The 21644-nt window shown below is 41.0% G+C and overlaps 1 protein-coding gene across 1 annotated transcript in view; it reads left to right on the top strand.

Moving 5' to 3' along the window:
- LOC101856461 (receptor homology region, transmembrane domain- and RING domain-containing protein 2) overlaps positions 1–20861 on the top strand; it is a 24447-nt gene extending 3586 nt beyond the window's left edge. The window contains exons 2-11 of the mRNA XM_005107495.3: positions 473–614; positions 1340–1459; positions 3387–3512; positions 4521–4608; positions 9901–9988; positions 10809–11010; positions 13551–13632; positions 15057–15137; positions 16831–17070; positions 18026–20861. Of these exons, the coding sequence (XP_005107552.1) occupies positions 473–614; positions 1340–1459; positions 3387–3512; positions 4521–4608; positions 9901–9988; positions 10809–11010; positions 13551–13632; positions 15057–15137; positions 16831–17070; positions 18026–18915 (2059 nt within the window). The 3' untranslated portion in view covers positions 18916–20861. The remainder of the gene's footprint in view (positions 1–472; positions 615–1339; positions 1460–3386; positions 3513–4520; positions 4609–9900; positions 9989–10808; positions 11011–13550; positions 13633–15056; positions 15138–16830; positions 17071–18025) is intronic.
- The last annotated feature ends 783 nt before the right edge of the window (positions 20862–21644 follow it).

The raw sequence follows: 21644 nt of genomic DNA, 5'->3' as shown, positions 1-21644 counted from the left end.
ATATATAGCATTGAAATAAATCATCAAAAGTTTTCTTAAATGGTGTACTTTACAAAATAATTTCTAAAGCTGATTTTCTCTGGATGTTCCAGGGCAGACTGGAAACACTGTATTTTTTAGTTTCTGAATTGAATGTTTTAAATTAAAATTCGTTCCCATCCTCTTTGTTTTCAGTCTTTATTATCAGCATTGTCATGAATCGTGAACCCCATCGTTTTATCTTTTTGTTGTTGACATTTTTAAAACCTGTGGTTCTCTTTCCAAATGGGTAGTTGGCAGTTGCTCTGGTGTCGTTTGTGCCTTTTCTTGCAAAAAACATTTTTGTCCTGATAACCTCTTCTTTATTTTTTTTGTATGTTCCTCACTAAACACCTTTAATCTTTGCCCTTTTTAAAAATGACCTCTATTTGTATTTGTGTTGCAAGTGCCGTAAAAAGCTCTTACTAAAAGTAAACTCTCTCTCCCTGGACAGGTGTTACAGTTTGCTCACATGTGCTCTTAGGGCAGGTCTCTGCATGTTGCCTCTGCTGCGCTACTGCATGGTCCTGCCACTGCTTTTGGATGGCGCCTCCTTGCTGGCGAGGGGAACCTCTATGAAAACAGTCATACAGACAGTAAGTGTCGTTGTACTTGTAGTCACCAGATCAAGGAGACTGGTCGAAACTTATTGGTTAGAGGTAATGGACACTCAAGGCGGGGTTTCTGCCTGGCTTTAAGATTCTCTCAGCGGTGAGAGAGTTATTTTTTACATGTTGAAAAAACGAAAACACACACACACAAAAAAAAGAATGGCCCTGTCGCTACTTTAACATTTTTTAGCAGGTCATCATCCCACACATTGTGTGTGTTACTACAGTTTCATTTTTCATGGAATGACCCTATTACAACAGGATTAATTTTTAAATTGCCTCTAGCTTAGTTGTAGAGTGGCAGTTGGGACCTGGTGAATATGAGGTGCTCCTCTTATCGTTACTGGTGTGAATCATTGTTTGACTTTGTTGAATCTTTGATATTTCCCCATAGTATTGTGAAACCTGCCTAAGATGACCACCCACTGTCGCAGAGAAAAATGCTTATCTTTGTTTCTTTAAGAACATTTTTTTTGGGGTACTTTAGTTGCTATGTGTACTCTTTTTCTTTGTCAGTCAAGCCTGAATTTGATATTTTTAACCCCTTTTTTTAAAACGTATGAAACGAAATTTTAACGCAAATCTGAACCCATAGACATGATTTTCACTTCTTGGGTTTCAAATATGAACCAAGGGCACTAGAGGGTTAAGTTATTTTTTATCAAAATGTGACCTTTCTTGCACTGACTCCCAACAACTTTCTTTTGCAGGTATTCCTCCCTGGTGACTGCAACTGCTCTGAACATGAGGTGCTAGATGGCTGGAACAGAAGTCAGACTTTTGATGCCCTGACTGCTCACTTTGGGCCACACCCCTCCGAACAGATTCTGGTAGGCGGCTTCCCTCGTCGTAAAGGTCGTAAATGGTAGTAAATTTGCCTTGAAGGTAGTAAAAATTTAGCAAACGGTCGTAAATTAGCCTGTGTACTGAGTGATGAAGCCAGCAAGACTTTTCAGTGAACCCTAGCCGCGGTACATGACTCCGTTTTTGCCGGTCGCGATTGTGATATAATATTCGATCACCTTTTCCCCGTCTGAGAGTACGTTTCACGTGAAAAGCCGGCTATGGCGGCAGGTGGAAGTGTATGTGACACCGAGGCTCGATCGGGAAAATCAAAATCTACTTTCGCTTTCCTTACCACCCTGAAATTTGGCGAAGGTAAACTGATAACGCAACATTTGTAATATGCAGGTTATACGGTATAAACGTTTTGTCGCCGTGCAAATAAAATTTAATAATTACTCAGACTCTTCCCCGTGCTGTCACTTGTGTGTGGGGGTGGGGGGAGGGGGTGAAGCTTCGTCCGATTTTTAGATTATCGTGTTCGCCAACGTGACAGATCAGTGAACCTTCGCGCGAGGCACTACAAGGTACGGCATCTGTGAGCACCGGTGTTTGTTGGGGTCGCCAAAGTTCATTAAAAAGTCTGAGCATTGCGAAGTATAGGACTATGGAATGAGGTAGGGATTGTTGATTTTTTTTGGAGAGATACACCAACCCTCTCTGGATACACTCTGGGGAGGGGGACAGTGGCTGTAGGCAACACCAGAGGACAAAAACTGTAAGCAAATTTCAGAATTTTGATTAGATTTAGAGCCCTCTGCAAAGCGCGCGTTGGTGCAGGCCTTGTGTGGAATCTGAATCCTTCATACCTTGTGAGCCGTGTTATTGAAGTAAAGTGTTCGCGTTTCATTTGTTGGGTGATAGTAAATTAGAACAATATTGTAGCTTTCTGTTCAAGACTGGCAGATTTTCAGTGTCACTGCCTCTTGCCCTCTCACAGTTCTTACACCTCTCACACTGAATAGGTTTACTCGAGTCATTACGTATGTGTGTGTGTTTGTGTGTGTGTGTGTGTGTGTGTGCACGTTGTTGTTGTGTAATATGGCCCTGGAAAATGGAGAACCCGGTTTGGCTGTCACTCTGTGTGTACACATTAGGTATAAATCTACCCCCTTCCCCCTCCAACCACCATTCCCAAAGGAAGGATATTAAAATGTTCTTATGCACAGTAGAATTGTAAATATGGGCTGATTTATCGATGTCATGCTCATACTGTGCTGGACCAGCATTGGGGGAACTGCTGCCTTTTCTGTCCTCTTCTTTACTATAGTATCGTCATTTCCTCTACTTCTTTTGTATGTTTGTCACGCTTGTGAACTACTATTTCAGGGGTGCCTTTATAGTCGAAGCTTGATTCCCTGTTTGGACTTCTCTGTTGACATCCACCCCTTGTCGCTCATATCACCTATGCAGTTGCAAGCGCCGTAAAAACCTTACTAAAACTAAATCTAGCTGCGAGCAAGTTTGCGATCATCTGTCTATCCTCCATTTTGTTGACTGGACTTTGTTGTGTGTTCTTTTCGTTCCATATGTTATGTAATAATAATATATATGTTATTGATGGCGCAAATTAACTCCCTTTTTCGAGCTGGTGTGGGGCTTGATTTGCTGGGTAGTAAATTTTTTTTTCTGGTAGTAAATTTTTTCAGGAAATATTGCTGGACACCCTGGGGGTATTACTCATTCAATTAAAACTGATAATTGTTCGTAGTGTTTGTGATAAGAAAATGATACCTGACGCAATCTTGGTAAAAATACTTTCTTTTCTGTGGTCTTCAAAATCAAGCAAGAAAAAGTCAGCTGAGAGTCATTTTGTTAATTTTGATATGCTGGTTCCAAATTTGATATTACTTTCTCTGCAGGACGTATTTTTATTGATCTTTTATTCTGATCCAAAATGTTTTTCCCCTCCAGGGCTTTGCTATCCCGGTGTTCCCGCATGATGCCTGCGGACAAGTGGGTCATGCTCCTGGCCTGAATGAGACGAATTTCTCACAGATTGCTGTGGTCAGCAGAGGGAACTGCTCTTTTGAAACAAAGGTGGGACGATGTTATTTGTGCATTTTCACTCACTCATGACCAGTGTCAGTGGTGTAGCGGTCGGGCGCTATGCAGTCGCAAAGGAGTCCAAAGTTCAATTCTCGGGTGGGGATAATTTTTTTTATATTGAGTGTCTCGGTCTTTCTGCTAGGATGTTGTATCCCTCTCAGCCCGGGATTGGCCTTGACAGGCAAGGTTTGAAGTCTGCCTCCTAATGATCTTCACTGTGTTGATGGATGCGTTAAAAACATTTACATTAAGAGAAAAAGCAAACTCCCCGTATATCCAGACTTGATCTGTATTCACACTATCTTATAAGCTCATAGGCAGGCATGTAAACACACTCCTGTGTTGACATATCTTAGCCTGTATAATGAGATAAGCTGACTCTAGCAGAGTAAATGTTTTTACTGGAGAAGCATTAAACTTATTGGCTTTCTCATTACGCAGCAACCTGATGGTCGGTGATTTGTTCAGATTTATTTCTATATGGTCTGAGCAAAATTCAAATCAGTTTATGAGCATGTGAAATTGATACTTTACTTTTGATTTGTCAAATTAATTATAAATAAACATTAAAAAAATTTTTTTTTTGGGTTAGCTACTCCACATCAGTGATGATTTTATATTTCTCTGTGTACTGTCTATAATATTTTTTAGTTATATTATTCATATAACAGCAAAACAATGTTTTTGCTGTATTGAATGCTTATTTTTCATCATCATCATCGTCGTCATCATCATCAGTCTTTCTCACCCCATGCCGGAGTAAAGGTCACCAAGAGCTCCCCAGTTACCTCTATTTTGTTCTATAGTCTCTAGCTCTCTTCAGCTGTATTCCATCTTCTTTAAGTCAGAATTTAAGTCTCTGCTCTAGGTATGTTTCGGCTTTCCTTGCTTTCTTTTTATTTTCTTGGATTTTATCTTAAGGCATGTTGGGTAATGTTTGTTTTCAGTTTTCTCAATGTTTATATTTTTGCTGCTACTTTTTGTGTTTGTCTGTTCCAGGTCCTCAATGCTGAAAGAGCTGGCTTCCAAGCTGCCATCGTCTATGGTCTCCGAGGAGACGACAAGCTGGTTGAGATGGAAAACTCGAGTGAGTTAATACAAACAGTGATGAAGAAGTTCTTTTTGAAACTTCTGTAAATAAATAGATAAATTCCACTTTATTGATGGCAATGGTGAAATTTGGTTTATACTGGCGTAACATTTTATACACACTTAAATACATATATGGTTGAAAATGTTTAAGACGGCCATCCACATCCTTTGTGGAGGAGAAAAGTGGACGTATTAGCAGGGTCCCCACCAGGTCGGGAGATCGGGAAAAAGTCGGGAATTTTGAGATGGGTCGGTCGAGAGGTCGGGAAAAAGTCGGGAATTTTGTGATGGGTCTGTAAGTCGGGAAAGGATAGAGCCTGTGTGATATTAGTGGTGTAGCTATCTAGACAGTATGGTTGATGAATCATGAAGAAGAAACGTAATTGAACCGCTGTGGCGGAAGTGTATATGTGACACTGAGGCTCGATCGGGAAGAATCAAGATCTACTTTCGCTTTCGTTACCACCCAGAAATTTTCCTATAATAGTCTGATAGATAATGCAACATTTGTAACATGCAGGTTGTGCATTACGATCGCTGTGTTGCCTTGAAAGTAAATCAATATTAAAAATTTGTCCTCTGCTGTCACTTGCGAAAAAAGAAAAGAAAAGAAAGTTATACAAGCGTCTTGTCACGTTCGCCATTGTGACCGGTCAATAAACCTGTGAGTGTGTGTACTGGCGGTCTGAGCGCTGGGAAGTACAGGACTCCGGAATGGGGGGGGGGGGGGGGTTGCTTTTTAAAAATAAGATACACTCAGGGAAGCTGAACGCAACGTGAGAGGTCAAAAACTTGGCTTGGAAGCAAATTTTTAGTATTTAGAAGTTTGAGAACTAGCTTACTATAAGAGCTCTCTGCAAAGCGCGCGTTGGTGCAGGCCTTGTGTGGAATCGGGATCCGTCATGCCTTGTTATCGAACTAAAGTGTTCGCGTTTCATTGGATGGGGTGATTGTAATTTATAACTATATTTTAGCTTTCTGTTCTTACACCTCTCACACTGAATAGGTCTACTTGAGCCATTCAAGTTATTACTAATATTACTCTACTTTGAGTTTGGGCAATAGTTTTCGTCTTCACGTTTATTATATGAATCACAACACCCAGACTGGTTATTGACAGTCGATATTCTAGTCCTAGGTCTTTTCTCAGGCTCACAACAGGATTCATTTTTTAATAGGGCCTATAGTTTATGTAGGCTAATGTGATGAGGGGAAAATATAAATAAGTAAGAACAGACTGAAATACTAAAGTCAAACAAGATCCCCGTGCCGCGCTGACATGTTGTTGACTGGATATAGTGTACCTACATGTGTGGGTGTGTGTGTATGTGTGTGTATGTGTATTCACAAACATATACATATATTAGATATAAATTGAGCACGTGCTGTCATTGTTATGTAACATGCCCCTGTAAAATGGATGAGGCCCCTCCCTTGGAAAATTGAGAAGCTGGGTTGACAGTCACCCAGCGTAATAATCATCTATTGTTTGAAGACTGTACAAAATGTACATTTGCATTCATTTAAAGACATTTTGACTTTTTAATCATTGATAGATGGGCTTTTTGGGGGATCATTCTTGACGCGCAGCAGCCTGATTTTTCCCTTGAAGTGGGGTCTTGAAAAACATTTCCAGGATTAGGTGGGTAACCTGTACCAGCAGGGCGTCCAGCAAAGCCGTAAAGTCGTAAAAAAGTCGTAAATTCGACGCCCTGGCCGTAAAGGTCGTAAATGGTAGTAAATTTGCCTTGAAGGTAGTAAAAATTTGGTAAACGGTCGTAAATTAGCCTGCATACTGAGTGATGAAGCCAGCAAGACTTTTCAGTGAGCCCTAGCCATGGTACATGACTCCGTTTTTGCCGGTCGCGATTGTGATATAATTATTCGTTCACCTTCTCCCCGTCCGAGTGCGCAAAAAGCCGGCTATGGCGGCAGGTGGAAGTGTATATAACACCGAGGCTCGATCGGGAAATCAAGATCTACTTTCGCTTTCGTTACCACCCTGAAATTTGGCGTAGATAAACTGATAACGCAACATTTGTAATATATGCAGGTTGTACAGTATACCCGCTTTGTCGCCGTGCAAATAAAATTAATAATTACTCGGACTCTTCACCGTGCTGTCACTTGTGGGGGTGGGGGGGGGGGGGGAGTGAAAAGAAAATACAAGCTTTGTCCGATTTTTAGATTGTCGGGTTCACCAGCGTGACAGGTCAGTGAACCTTTGCGCGAGGCACAACAAGGTACGGCATCGGTGAGCACCGGCGTTTGTTGGGGTCGCCAAAGTTCATTAAAAAGTCGAGCGTTGCGAAGTATAGGACTACGGAGTAGGGGAGGGATTATTGATTTTTTTAAAAGAGACACTCGGGGGAGGGGGGGGGGGGGGGGCAGATGAAGGCAACACTAGAGGACAAAAACTGTAAGCAAATTTAAGAATTTTGATTAGATTTAGAGCCCTCTGCAAAGCGCGCGTTGGTGCAGGCCTTGTGTGGAATCTGAATCCTTCCTACCTTGTGAGCCGTGTTATTGAAGTAAAGTGTTCGCGTTTCATTTGTTGGGTGATAGTAAATTAGAACAATATTGTAGCTTTCTGTTCAAGACTGGCAGATTTTCAGTGTCACTGCCTCTTGCCCTCTCACAGTTCTTACACCTCTCACACTGAATAGGTTTACTCGAGTCATTACGTGTGTGTGTGTGTCTGTGTGTGTGTGCGCGTTGTTGTTGTGTAACATGGCCCTGGAAAATGGAGAAGCCGGTTTGGCAGTCACCCTGTGTGTACACATTAGGTATAAATCTACCCCCCCTCCCCCTCCCACCTCCACCAGGGCAGTGCTACTGACTGAAACGTCTTTAGGCCATTCCCAAAGGGAGGATATTAACATGTTCTTATGCACAGTAGAATTGTAAATGGGCTGATTTATCAATGTCATGCTCATACTGTGCTGGACCAGCGTAGGGGGAACTGCTGCCTTTTCTGTCCTCTTCTTTACTATCGTCATTTTCCTCTACTTCTTTTGTATGTTTGTCACGCTTGTGAACTACTATTTCCGGGGTATCTTGATAGTCGAAGCTTGATTCCCTGTTTGGACTTCTCTGTTGACATCCACCGCTTGTCGCTCATATCACCTATGCAGTTGTGAGTGCCGTAAAAACCTTACTAAAACTAAATCTAGCTGCAAGCAAGCTTGCGATCGTCTGTCTTTCCTCCATTTTGTCGATTGCACTTTGTTGTGTGTTCTTTTCGTTCCATATGTTATGTAATAATAATGTATATGTTATTGATGGCGCAAATTAACTCCCTTTTTCGAGCTGGTGTGGGGCTTGATTTGCTGGGTAGTAAATTTTTTTTCCAGGAAGTAAATTTTTTCTGGAAATATTGCTGGACACCCTGTATTAGGCAGGTGATGGTGTTACTCAGCGGCTTTATAATGTAAAGATAAACCAGAGAGAAGAAATGGAAAGTGGCCGTTTGTATAGGTGTTTGTCTTATACAGGTGACCGTTAGAGCTGGTTCGATTGTACACACTGAAACATACAGATATAGGTGTACAACAAACATGCTATTGCTGGTTACCAGTGTGCAGCGCCTTATGTTTTTAGCTGGGGTTATCTTGTCTTGCTTAAGGACATACCCCAGTGGTTACCTACTTAAACATTTGACATTTGTTTCACGACGCGGTGGAATCAGGCACTCTTCGATTTTTGGACATTTGGAGTTATTGGATCGTCTCAAAGCTGATTCATTTGCCCTTGCTTCCTATGAAATAAATATATATTTATCTTCATCAGAACCCAAGATATCTGCATTTGAGGGAAGTGAGGTCGCCTAGTTTCAGTGGTGAAATTAATGAGAAAATGTCCCCCAAAGTTTGGAAACTTCTATAGCAAATGAGCACTTGAAAACTGAAAAATGACCTATTATGCGCCTCTAATCAATGTTTTTCCAATAAAATTGACATGCAAATGTGTTTTTATATGGACTTACAAGAGGTTAAGTCAAGAAATAAAAATTTGATTAAAATTTCCCAACTTGCGGAAAAACGCCCGTTTCTCCGATTTTGTTACAATTTTGACGAGCGCCTGATTTCACCATGCTGCCTCACATTTATTATTGAATCCGAAGTCCCTAACCACTGAACCACTGGAGGCACACACCCCCCCCCCCCCAACTGAAGGGTTATAATAAAAAAGTTTGTCCGTCACTGTCTACTAGAAAGAAGAAGTAGCCTTCTCGGACAAGGGCGACTCCGATTTTGTTACAATTTTGACGAGCGCCTGATTTCACCACGCTGCCTCACATTTATTATTGAATCCGAAGCTTCGGCCGCCACCCGGGCAAAATTCAAAATTTCCTACCAACTGAAAATATTAGGTGTGTCCCGCGCGCTCATATGACCTTGTCTAACAATGACCAATGCTTCTGCAGAGGAGGATATTTCTTGAGCGAAATAGAAAGAAGAAGTATTAAGGTTTGTGGTCTCTGCTATTGCCTGTGAAATGAATTCTGACTGAGAAGAGTTTGTCATATTTTGAGCATTTAGAAATTGCATTTCCGTTGAGGAAGTGTACAGCTTGCAGTCTTTACTCTTGTTCCTCAGCATTTCTAATTCTTGAAGCCTCATAAACTTATGATTTGCTGACCTGTGTGATTTCTGCTCTCCAATTAGAAGTGGAAGGGGTTAAGTAAAGGGTAAGCTTAAGCTTCCCACCTTTTTCTATTATAGTTGACTGGATTCTTTACTTCAAAGATTTTTTAAGGTAAAATTTTTGCTAGCTATTCTCATGTGATTTTATTTTTATTTTGAAGTCCCTTTTTCTATCCTATTTGTTTTTAACCAGGTGTTTAGGGGGGGGGGGTCATAGCAGCAATATTTTTGCGTTATTGCTGAGTAAATACTTCTCAATTTCTTGTAACTTACAAAAAATCTGTTAGGAATTCTTGTATGTGGTTTGAAATGATTTTTTTAAAAAAATGTAGGAGTTTTTAACGCCTCCATGGACACAATTTAGATAATTTAAGAGGTGAGCTTAGGACCCTGCCTGTTAGCGCCAGCCTGAGCTGAGAGGGGTACAATATTTCATTTTTAAAAATGAGATGTCTCTTATGTGCGAAAATGAAGTGTCTAACCACAACACCACAGGCACCGGTTGTATGGTTTGAGAGATGTATCTGGTGTGATGGGTTGTATTGTTATCAGCTTTTATTTCCTACAGTACAACAAATTATCATTTTATCTTCCCTCATTATAATAGATTGTAATTAAAATGTTTTTTTTTTACCTTCCAGGTGCTTCAGTAACTGTGTCCATTCCATCATACTTTGTGAACTATACCAGTGGTGTTTTGTTGTCCACTTTCTACCAGAATATGTCAAGGTAAGTCAAATGTCAGTTCGAATAACATTTATGTGCACTGATCGTCATCATCCCTTAAACACCTACATTTATTTATCTAATAAAAAAAGGAATGATTTATGTCTCTACCATTGCTATCGATCTGTATTCAAATCAATTTATGCCTTTTCTTTAGGATCAGCTTTATATATTCATGTGCCGGTTTAGTGTTAGATAAACATAAGAAGAAATACAAAAGATGACTTTATCAATATCTGTGAGGAAATTTGTGACATACGTCTGTGTGATGGAAATTCAAGCAGACAGGTTAACTCCCAGCAAATTGGCGTATTTCGGCTTTTTCATTTGTGTCTCATGTGTCCTCCATACCCTTAAGCCTCCTGCAATAATCTATTTGTTCCAGATAGACATATTTATTACCAATGGTAAGGAAATTGGATTTTCTTTCGGATGTAGCCAATAGATTTCATATTTGTCCGGCCATCTTAAGGTGTCACCTATTTTTCTTGTTACTGGAAAAAGATGCAGAAACAGGAATCAGGACTTCCCCAGCAATCACAAAGAAGGATAAAAAAGTGTTTGACAATTTAGAGCTTACATTCATTTCATGAGAAAGTTCATTCAATTCTGCGTGAAAATGAACAAATGAGGGCTGTTCTTGTGCATTCTACAAGTTCTCGGTTATTGCCCTTGAAGCTGTAAATTTCACTTCTCGACAATTGTCGTCTACAAAACGACACCAAATTACTCAGAATTGAATACAATGATAATAAATTATAAAACAAGAAGATGGAAGATTTATGTCAAGTGATATTTATTGCCTGTGTGATTTCCTTTTCAGGTCACCTCTGTTGTCCATTCTGGGTCAGACGACCAGCAACATGCACCCAACGACCTCCAACACGGGGGCAGGGCAGGAAGGTCACGGTCATGGCAAGAAGGGTGACCAGGAGGAGGTGGATTCATTTGGGGAGCATTACTTCCACATCTGCATCTACATCTGGGTCTGTGTGGTGGTCAGCAGTCTCATCGCTCTCTCTGTGGTCAGTTTTTGGGTGGGATGGGGGGGTGGGGGGTGGGAAGGAATGAGCCTGTTTGTTTGTTGGTTCGTTTGTTTTTTCGCTGAAAAGGCGGGGTGATTGATGTGTGCTCTCGTGTAAAAGGCGGGTGATTGGTGTGTGTAGACCTGCATGTTTGCCGACAATCGTCTGAAATCCGACAATCGTGACCCGACCCGCGAGCCGGCCGATGCTATAGCTAGGCCCACCTGTATTAGTCAATGTGCGAAGTGCAAGGCCTGGCCGTCTGCCAGCACCCCCTTTTTCTCCCGTCGACTTTGTCGGCACTTTCATTTTCGTGCCAACTGCCGACGTCGGCGTTTCCGACATAATTGTCGGAACCTGAGTAGAAATACGAATACGAAAAAGGACGACGACCTTAATTATCTACTTTCAGTTTCGTGCTCGAGCGGCCATTTTGAATTTCGTTTGTTGACTGATTGTTCAGATCATGTGGATTCATTCAAGTCCGACTCACTTGTTCTACTAGATCTAGATTTATAGATCATTATAGACCTCAATGGAGGATTCATATTCCAGTTCTATTGTGTCAAAGCCTATCATAGGTTGTGCTGTAATATTAATGTTGGTAAAAAGCATTTCATCAGGTGCGTGAATTATTTATTTAGAATCTAGACTCAGCTGAGTCCCTCTGTTCGGAATCGATTTCTCGATCAAGGCCTATTCCTACTCTCTTGTTCTACTAGATAGATCTAGATCTAGAATCTAGATTTATTCAGATTACTAGATCTATGTGGATGATTCATAGTTCCAATTCTATTGTATTATTGTATCGAACCATATTATAGCAATGTAGGCCATATTGTGCTCCTTCTTGGTTTTTTTGGAGTGGTTTTTTTTTGTTTTTTTTTTCATTTTTGACTTGTGCTGGCCTTTTTACATGAGGGCCATTGCAGGTTCTTTTTTGGGGTAGGGGTTGGGTTAGGGTTAGGTCTCTTCTTTATTGTTTGTTGGGGTGGTCGCTTGTTACTCGGAAGTTATTCCTTTTATGACACCCACGAAAGCTCATGGCGGGGGGGAGGTGCAAAATTTTCAGACAATCTGGTTGAGGCTCACATGCAGGTCTATGTGTGCTCTGGTGTAAAAGGGGGGTGATCATGGCGTGTGCCCTTGTGTAAAAGGCGGGTGATTGGCGTGTGCTCTGGTGTGGTTTGCTCCTTCTTTCTTATCAAATATCTGTCGACCTTACCTCTCCTCCTTCTTTTTTATGTTTGTTATACTCATGTAGCAACTCTAATCTTCGGCACTTATATGACCTTAATGTGTTGCAAGTGCTGTGATACTCTCATTTAAACAAAAACTTAAACTCATTGAGAAGTCAACTCGAGTGCTTTGTATGGGGGGGGGGGGGGGGGACCTACCTAGGTTTGTGATGATGCAGCTTAGTGTTCTAATATGGTGCTAGTTACACTGACAGACAATGAATTTGCAGTTAAAATAGTTTATAACCTGTCAGTGTAAAGTGTCTAGAGATGTGTGTACACTAGAGATGTGTGTACATGGAATTAGGAGCTATGAAAATGATCGACATTGCTATTATTATTACACTTTATTTCTCCTGACTGAATTCAAAAGGTACACCTCTTTAGTTCTGATGGTCTGAATCCAAAAACTGAAATGCTTGTGTTGAAGAGCAACAAAAAAACCGTGCTCTTCTTTTAAGTTTGAGAAATCCTCTGACATTGCTACATCGTCATTGTTCATCATCATTGTCATCTTAAAGTGCCAGATCTGAAACCGTGGAAGTCTGGCAGGTGCCCTGGGGTGGTTTGCTCTTTCTTTCCCATCAAATATCTGTCGTCCCTATCTCTCCTCCTTTTTATGTTTGTACTCTCTTGTAAAAGCTCTAATCTTCGCTACTTGTATGACCTTATTGTGTCGCTAGTGCCGTTAAACTCCAACTAAAAGTGAAATATAGATCTGAAACTGGCTCTGGCGTTCATGGTTCTCCATTCATTTCACTGCTAGGATGCTCTACAAACTCATGTATTATCCCGGTGTTTCCCCATTTGTTCAGGTTTTCATCTTAAGTTTCATTGGGTCAACCCCAACTTCTTTTGTCCACTGTTTCTCCAGTTACAGCAAAATTTTCAATGGTTTTTTTTTTGGTAGAGTCAAGTGTTTTAGGAACTGCATTTGTCACTTCCTAGTTGTTCTTATTAATGGGAAGACTGTAATATGGACTTTTTTCATTACCTCCTCTTTTGAATTATTTTCTTTCCTTGTAATTCACAAGTGTCCCATAAACCACATTTCTGTTGCTTCTATTCTACTTTTGTTATAGTTCAGCATTGACAATTGTACAGAGGGGTTGACTACACATAGCGTTTTAGAAGCCTTATTTTAGTAGTCACTGAGATGTTTCTATTTTTCAGGATTGAACTCATTTTGTTGAAGCTATCTTTTTAGGTAAGAATTTTTGTTGCTTGCATTTTAAAGCAACAGCGTTTGCATTACATTTTTTGTATGATGCGTTGATTTTGGATATGCTCATTTTTCTGCAGAAATGGGGATGCTGTGGTCGGTCTTTGACAAGATGGGAGGTCAAGAGGTTGCCCATGAAGAGATTCCAGAGGACAGATGGAGGTAAAAAGGAAATAGGGATGCAGTTACTCCATTTTTTTTTTCATGAACAGTTATTGTTTTCGACATTTGTTTTCTGTTGAACCCCATTTAATTTAGTTGTTGTGTTTGTTACCTGCCTCTTTGTTTGCCAATGCTGCTTGGTAAATTCTCCTATTTTCACAAAATCCTCGTGGCATAGCTGGTAAGTAAAAAATGAGTTTTTTTTTGAATAGATTGATTGATTTAAAAAAAAAGTCTGTATCCATCTTTTTTTCAGATTTAAGTTATAAATATTACCTGTAAGCTCCATTTGTCTGATAAGGAATTGAAGTCTTTTGTCTTGCACGGATGAAGGAAAGTGTGCTCTTTATCGAGCGACTGAACACCTGTGTCGAATTTCAGACATAAAGATATCACATTTTTGTAAGCTGACCAAATGTCATAATCCCAGAAAGCCAAATTTTTCAGGAGAGACCGAAAACTGTTTCAAATCTTTCAAGAAGTTACCTTCATTATGTATCTTTTCTAAATGTTTTAAAACAATGATAGTTTTAATTTCGACAAAATATTTCTTATGCTGAGTATATATAAAGCTCAGGCCGACAATATGTCGCTCAGCACAGAAGCATTTTGACATCTCTTTTTCTACAATGCCACAGTTCTGTTTTTTTTTTATTGTGGAAAAAAAATTACTCCTTTGTTGTTTCACAAGGATATGATGAAAGTTTCTCTATGGTTTAAACACAGTGCGCTTCCAATTTGCCGCCAAATGGTGGATTTCCGCCTTTTTTTAGTTTCCTCCAGACCTCATCTGCCAATCCGATGCCCGCCGCCTCATTGATGGTTCCCCCCTCCCATGTTTCCAACTTTATCATTTCTGCGTTGTAAAAAAAAAAACTACGTCTAGATCTATGTTGCATTGCCTTTCGTAAAACCATGCTGTAAAGATCAAGCTTAATCTACCTTTCACTGTTGGAAGTTCTGAAGTTCTGATGGTCGAATGGACAGCGTGTCTGCGTTTGTAGTCATACAATTATTGTTTTATGAGAGTGGAATCGAATCGCGGTCCCGGAAGGTTTTTTTTTTTTTTTTCCCTCCCGACAGACCAAAAATTTTTCCCCATTATCATTTGTTGCTATTTATGTAGTGATGAAGCATGCACATTCTGGTGTTGTCCTCGGAGGAGCCTTTACTTACGGAGTGTACTTTTCTTTTTATCAATTTAGGCCTAGTTAAAGTTAAATAGTGACTTTACTTGGTGTTTGAATCTCATTCTTGTTTAAGTTTTAGGCTCAGAAAGGCCAAATTTTAGCCCTTCAAAATTGCAAATTTTCTTCTGCTTTGCCATGGACCCACTGGGGGCCTTTTGCGCCAATTTTTCCTCCATTTTGGGATTTTGCTATTTGGAAACACTGTAAATAGCCATACCAACATCTCTATTTCAGACGACTGTCAAGACAAGTGCCCCATATGTCATGAGGAGTTTCATGAAGGTCGTTTTATTCGACAACTCCCTTGTAATCACTGTGAGTATCAGTGCTGTGCAGTTTTGTGCTGTGCACGTATTAATTTTTATTAAAAAAAAATATTGTAAAAATCACTCAACTGTCTGTTGTTTCATCCTTTCATAGTTTTGTGCAGCAGCTCCTTTTCATCTTATGAGACTAAAAGGTCCTCTTTGCATTTTGTGAATGTGTCAAAGTTACGGTTCATTCAGGGATTCTGTCTGTAAGGCACAAATTAGTGTGATCTGCATTTCTTTCTGAAATGGTTATTTTACTCAAAGAAAAGTACATATAAAAAAGGTTTTATTTGTTTTTGAGTCTGAAATTCACAAACTTTGACATCCAATATCTCAAAAGTACCTAAGATACGATGGAAACCTTTTATTCTCAAACAACTTTCTAGCCAGGATGAAATGTTCTCTGAGATTTTTAAATAACTGTTTAATTTATTCTGTTCCCAATGGGATGGGATTTTGGGGTCAAGTGTTATACATAAGTTCATGTGTGTGTGTGTGTGGGAGGGGCATAAAACATCTACAGTTACTTTTACTGTATGCGATGTGTCTCTCTCTCTCTCTCTCTCTCTCTCTCTCTCTCTCTCTCTCTCTCTCTCTCTCTCTCTCTCTCTCTCTCTCTCTCTCTCTCTCTCTCTCTTTCTCTCTCTGTCTCTCTGTCTCTCTCTCTCTCTCCATCCTCAAACCCCTCTCTCTGTCCTCAAACCTCTCTCAGTGGGTGGTTGGCGGGTGCTCTGGTGTGGTTTGCTCCTTTTTTCCTATCAAGCATCTATCGTCCTTATCTCCCCTTCTTCTTTTTTATGTTTGTTACTCTTTTGTAACACCTCTAATCTTCTGGCGCTCATATGACCTTATGCAGTTGCGAGTGCCGTAAAACCTCTACTAAAACTAACTAAAACCTCTCTCTCCGTCCTCAAACCCCTCTCAAAATCCTCAAAAGTCTCTCTCCATCCTCTCTCCATCCTCAAACCCCTCTCTCCATCCTCAAACCTCTCTCTCCATCCTCAAACCCCTCTCTCCATCCTCAAACCTCTCTCTCCATCCTCAAACCCCTCTCTGTCCTCAAACCCCTCTCTGTCCTCAAACCCCTCTCTCCATCCTCAATCCCCTCTCTCCATTCTTAAACCTTTCTCCATCCTATCCATGCTAAGTGACCATAGCCACCCACTGACATTGGAATTTCAATTATCGACCCGCAGTAAACGATACATTTCCAAAAGAGCAAGAATATACAGATATAGAAATACATTCGTACCAACTGCAGTGAGATTACTGAACACACAGCTACAAATGAAACAGACAGAGAGTGGGAGAGGGAGAGGGAGAGAGAGAGAGAGAGGGAGAGAGAGAGAGAGAGAGAGAGAGAGAGAGAGAGAGAGAGAGAGAGAGAGAGAGAGAGAGAGAGAGAGAGAGGGAGGGAGGGAGGGAGGGAGAGAGAGGGGGAGGGAGGGAGAGAGAGGGGGAGGGAGGGAGGGGGGGGGGAGGGAGGGAGAGAGAGGGGGGAGGGAGGGAGGGAGAGAGAGAGAGAGAGAGGTGTTTCATCATGTGAGACATGTATTTACTAATGTCCTGTCTTGTTGTGCGTATGCGTGAGTGCACTTTATCTTTGTAACTTCTACTGCCATTGTACAGGACCAAGACAAATTTCTCCCTGCGAGATGAATAATGATTGTCATTTTCATTGTCAAACCCCGTCTCAGGTTACCACAGCTACTGTGTGGACCGCTGGTTGATCAAGATGTCCAACCGATGCCCGCTGTGCAAGCAGCAAGTCTCCATAAGCCTCTTCTGCCCTTGGAACAAGCAGCGGCGGAAAAAGGAAGTGCACAGCCAGATCACTTCCGAGGCCGATGCCGAGGCGGCTATGGATGACTCGCCTCCCCTACCCCCGCTGGCTACGCTCACGCCATCTTCCTGGTACGGGGAGGCTATCATGTCGGGTATGTGCCGGAAAGAATGATCGTGTGTGTCACGACACACTGGGATTGGATGCTCATCAACCTTTGGGCATCTGGTGTTATTAGTATCATCTTTAATTTTTAAAGTGTGTTTATTTATTGTCTTACTTTTGATGAAAAAGATACATATCTATCTTGAATAGAAGTGGAGATTTTTGTGATAATGGCGGAGAGTAATCTTACAATTTTGATAGAGCTGATAGAGAATTTGATGTCTGATCTCATGGTCTTAGTAAGTCAAAATGACTCAAAATAGCTCTGAATATTTAAATTTTCCAATGAACAGTGGTTTCTTTGTTTTTGATTGGTGTAGAAGCTTGAAAGATGTCTCGAAAACGCACATTCACAACCGACGAAGTACTTTTTGAAGTGGCGCTGGGTTGTGAGGGGGAATGATACTAATTTGATGAAAGTGATTCTGAAATAAGTGCCGTAAATTCCGTTGTTGATAATAAGAAACAGGACTTAGACTCATCTAATAGCGATTCAGATCATGGTGAAGGGGTCAGTACTGGAATTCGTGCTCGATGGGTAGGGCTAGATCTAGATCTATAAAATCCAATGGGACGTCATGGGCGCGACAATCAGGGTCAAGTTCGAGGGTGGAATGTACCTCAAAATCTACATTGTGCTAGTGGTGTATTTCCTAACAACATGCATTTACAAAAACTACTTTCAATTTCTAACATAACTGCCAAATTTCCTTAAAACTTTAGAGTAAATGTAAGAAATATAGCACTTTGAACTATAAGCACTGACTTCTGACTCATACGGCGTGGCGGCCCCAGGACTGGTACAGAGTCCGAGGGGGTACGGCTAGGATAAAAAAGAGTTAAATTGTGTCGATGGGGGCATAAAACATCTACTTTAAAGAAAATAAAAAAATAAAAAGGTCACTGTGGAAATCTTCTTACCTCTTCTCTGTTTGTGTTCCCAGCTCCCAGTAAGCTGATCATCATGAGGCCGGGTAAACCGACCCGAGTCATTGACCTTCAGGAGAGAGGAAGGGCCAACGATGAGCAAGATGTCCCTCCAACCAGGTCAGACTTGACGCCCGGCCATATTGAAACTTCGGGAATTGTGGAATCAAACTGCACATGTGACCCGCGGGTGTTGAGTACTTGTAGTATAGCAGATGTGGAGAATGTTTCTCTAAGGAATTCACGGACACCAGAGTGTGTAGTGAGCGTCGGTCTAGAGTCAGACGACGTGTTCGGGGGCCCGTGTGAGTTGCCGCGGTCGTCTTCCGCCTCGTCGTCGCGGAGCTGCAGCGTGAGCAGCGACCAGCCCCTGCTGTTTCATTCCTCCAGTGGGGAGCCGCGGGTCGTGCGGGAGCTGGAATGCTGCTGTGGCGGTGCAGACCCTGCCTGGGCCGACAGACAGATGAGGTCGGCTCCTGAAGGTTCGACGACGGGCGGGTGCGTCGTGTGTCAGGCGTGTGACGCGGCAGGACACAACGATTCGTGCTGGGAGTCGGGTCTCGACGACGATGACAACGAAAGGAAATCTGGCGGCGTCCCTACGGCTTCCTCCTCCTTGTTCTCATCAGATTCCAACAACTCGGTGGATGTGACGGTGGATATATCTAGCGCATCCAGCAGTGTGGTCTCCTGTAGTGTTGTCAGTGCCCTCCGCCCCGCTGCCTCGAATGAGCCCTCGGCAGGGGATGACATCATCAGTGGAGTTCCACTCTATGCGGCTGCGAATGTCGTTGTTGTCGACAGACCTCGTGAGCTGCCGCAAAAAGTACTAAACGCCTGGGATATCAACGAAGTGCTGGGAGGCTCTAGTTGTACTGCGAGTTCTCTCCATCTGGTGGAGCATTGATGACAGCTGCGTGTTGGATTAACACGGTAGATAGGACTTTCACTCTGTTGGTTTGCTTATGAAACTTCTGCGTAAAGCCTAGAGCAATCCCGGCGTCTTACTTTTTTGGTTTTTCTCTGAAATGAAACATCGTCAAGTCAGAACATCTCGAGACGTGCACGCAAGAACCACACTGACTTTCACATGTTTGTTTTGTTTTAAAAAAATGTGTTTGTGTGTGTGTGCAGGATCAAATGATACAGAGCTTTGCAATATGGATACAACCTCATGGGCATCTATATTAACGGGATTGACCCTAGGCACATACCTAGTTTAGACTGTATACAGTTTGGTGTAAAATCTCAAATTGATATTCAGGAAGTCTGAAGACTGCATGCTTTCATCTTGTTGCCTTATGTTGTCCAAAATCTGAGTCTCTGGGATCAAAGGAAGACAATCTTGCTGCCCTTGTAGCCAAATACAGTCGAAATTGTATCAGACGGTCACCTATTGCGAGGAGAGAAGTGGTTGTCTTAGACAGATAGACGTCATAGACCGTGTCATTATAACACAAGATCAAGACACTGGGTGGGAAATGATTGTCTTTGCTAGGTGGCCGTTACAGCAGGTGGTTGGACTGTATGTTGGTTTACCCTTTTATCAAATGGTACAAAACTAATAATTGTTGCCTATAGTTTTATCGAGATGTTTTCTTATCTAGTTTGACATATCACTATCTGAACGGGTAAAGACTTAACATACTAATCATAATTGTTATCGGATTTATGTATAATATGTAATGATGAAAGGGTTTAAATGTAATTATATATTTTGAAATTTTATTAATTACTTAAAAACTCCAGGGGGTCTAGTTTCTTGGCAGATTTTACATCTCATTTTGTCAATAGTGTGCTCTGAGAAATGAAAGTCCACTGTTCTGTTTAGAATTGTTTTTTGCTTTTCAGTTAAACAGATTTTCAACTTTTTACCCTGTGGTTGGATTAATAGCTCACAGCAGTCTGTCTCTTACAGGCCAGTTGAATATCTCGACAAGAAGGCGAAGTAGAATCACCGAAAAGCAAAAGTCAAGTTTAGAATAAATGCAAATTAATCGCTTTTGGGTGGGCAGTTCTTTTTCTGCTTTAAGATATTTTTCAAAATTCTGTCTGTTTTTGTTTTCTTTCTCTTGTACATTGGAATAATTGACAGTCTAGGTAGTTTCTAGAGCGATAAAATTGGTAAAGTACCAAATGAGGTTGTTGGTCAGGTTAAACTAGAGGATTAATTCGGGTTATTGGTTGTCAGACTGCAAAACTCTAGCTCAGACTGAAGTCCTGAAGTCATTTATGTGATGTCAGCGACATTTTGACTGATTTGTAATCTACTGATTCTGGGTTTACTTGTTTAAATGATTGTAAGAGAAAAAAATTTGATGGTTTTCGTATGCATCATTGGGATGTGATGTTTTGCTCTCGTGGAAAGACCTTAAACCAGCTGATCTCAATTTTCGTGTTTACTTCTTCCAACAGGTTTTGCTGTACCACCAGAGGCATATATATATAAATATGAAAAGAAGAATCTCAGGAGAAAAATGGCATAAGTCATGATTAAAAATGTTTGCCTTTGATTTGAAATTTGATCTGTTCTTTGATATGATGTTCATCAGCAACAGCTGTAGCCACATACTCGTGACATGTATATATATTAAATTATTGTACTTGGAAAGAACAGCAGAAGTCCATTTGAACATATGAGAGAAAGGCAGTTGATCTTAGTATTGTCATCCAGCTGTTCAGATTTTCTAATCTCAAAATTTTGAAAAATTTCTTAAAATTGCAATTTCTCAGTCTATGGTGTGGGTTGCATGTACTCAGGAAATATTATGCTGAAATTCAAATTGTAAATGGTGAAAAAAAAAAAAACAGAAAAAGATACATAATGTAGGCCCTATCATATAATTCTTAAAAGAATGAAATGGTTTTTTTCCTCTCTTCTGAAAAATTTGGCTTTCTGAACTAGTATATTTATGAACAGTTTGGCGGCAATATTTTTCCAACTTATGCTGTTTTCCCCCTGAGGTTTCCATATATATGTCAGACTATGTCATCTCCACTGTGATCATTAGATAGTAAAGTATGAGTCAGTTGTACAGATGTCAGTTTATTGCTGCATTACTTGTGAAGGTTTGTGGATTGGCTTGGACATTTTTGTAATTGTCAAGGTCTGCCATAGAGTGTTGGGTGACGTATTTTACGCACAGTACTTCCACAACATTGAGTTTAGTGGAAGATACCATGCCACTCAATTTGTGATAACTGAGACTGCAGAGTGATGAGGGTGGGTACTCAACTTAGCAATTGTTTGCCATTTTTTCCGGGAGTCTTGAGGAGAAAGTGCTGTGAAGAGAATATGTCAAGCATGTTGTATATTGAAACACTCTTTTATCCTGGGCTATTGTCCGTCTTCTTGATCAGTTCATAAAGTTGCAGTTTGGTGGGGAGGGGGGAGGGGCTACATGTTCGAGTCACAGTATATCAGTTTATCTGTTGTATGGTGTCACTGGTACAGTCGTAGCAGTTGATTGGTTAAACGGTGTCACTGTTACAGCCTAGCAGTTGATTCGTTGTACAGTGTAACTGTTACAACCTAGCAGTTCCTCTGTTAAGCGGTGTCACTGTTACAAACACCCTAGCAGTTGATCTCTTGTACCCATCTCGTGAAAAATTCTGCTTTTTGGGCCAAGTATATTT

The sequence above is a fragment of the Aplysia californica genome, unplaced genomic scaffold, assembly GCF_000002075.1.
Source record: "Aplysia californica isolate F4 #8 unplaced genomic scaffold, AplCal3.0 scaffold00609, whole genome shotgun sequence".
Classification (NCBI taxonomy): domain Eukaryota; kingdom Metazoa; phylum Mollusca; class Gastropoda; order Aplysiida; family Aplysiidae; genus Aplysia; species Aplysia californica.
This window is presented reverse-complemented; position numbering and strand designations above follow the sequence as displayed.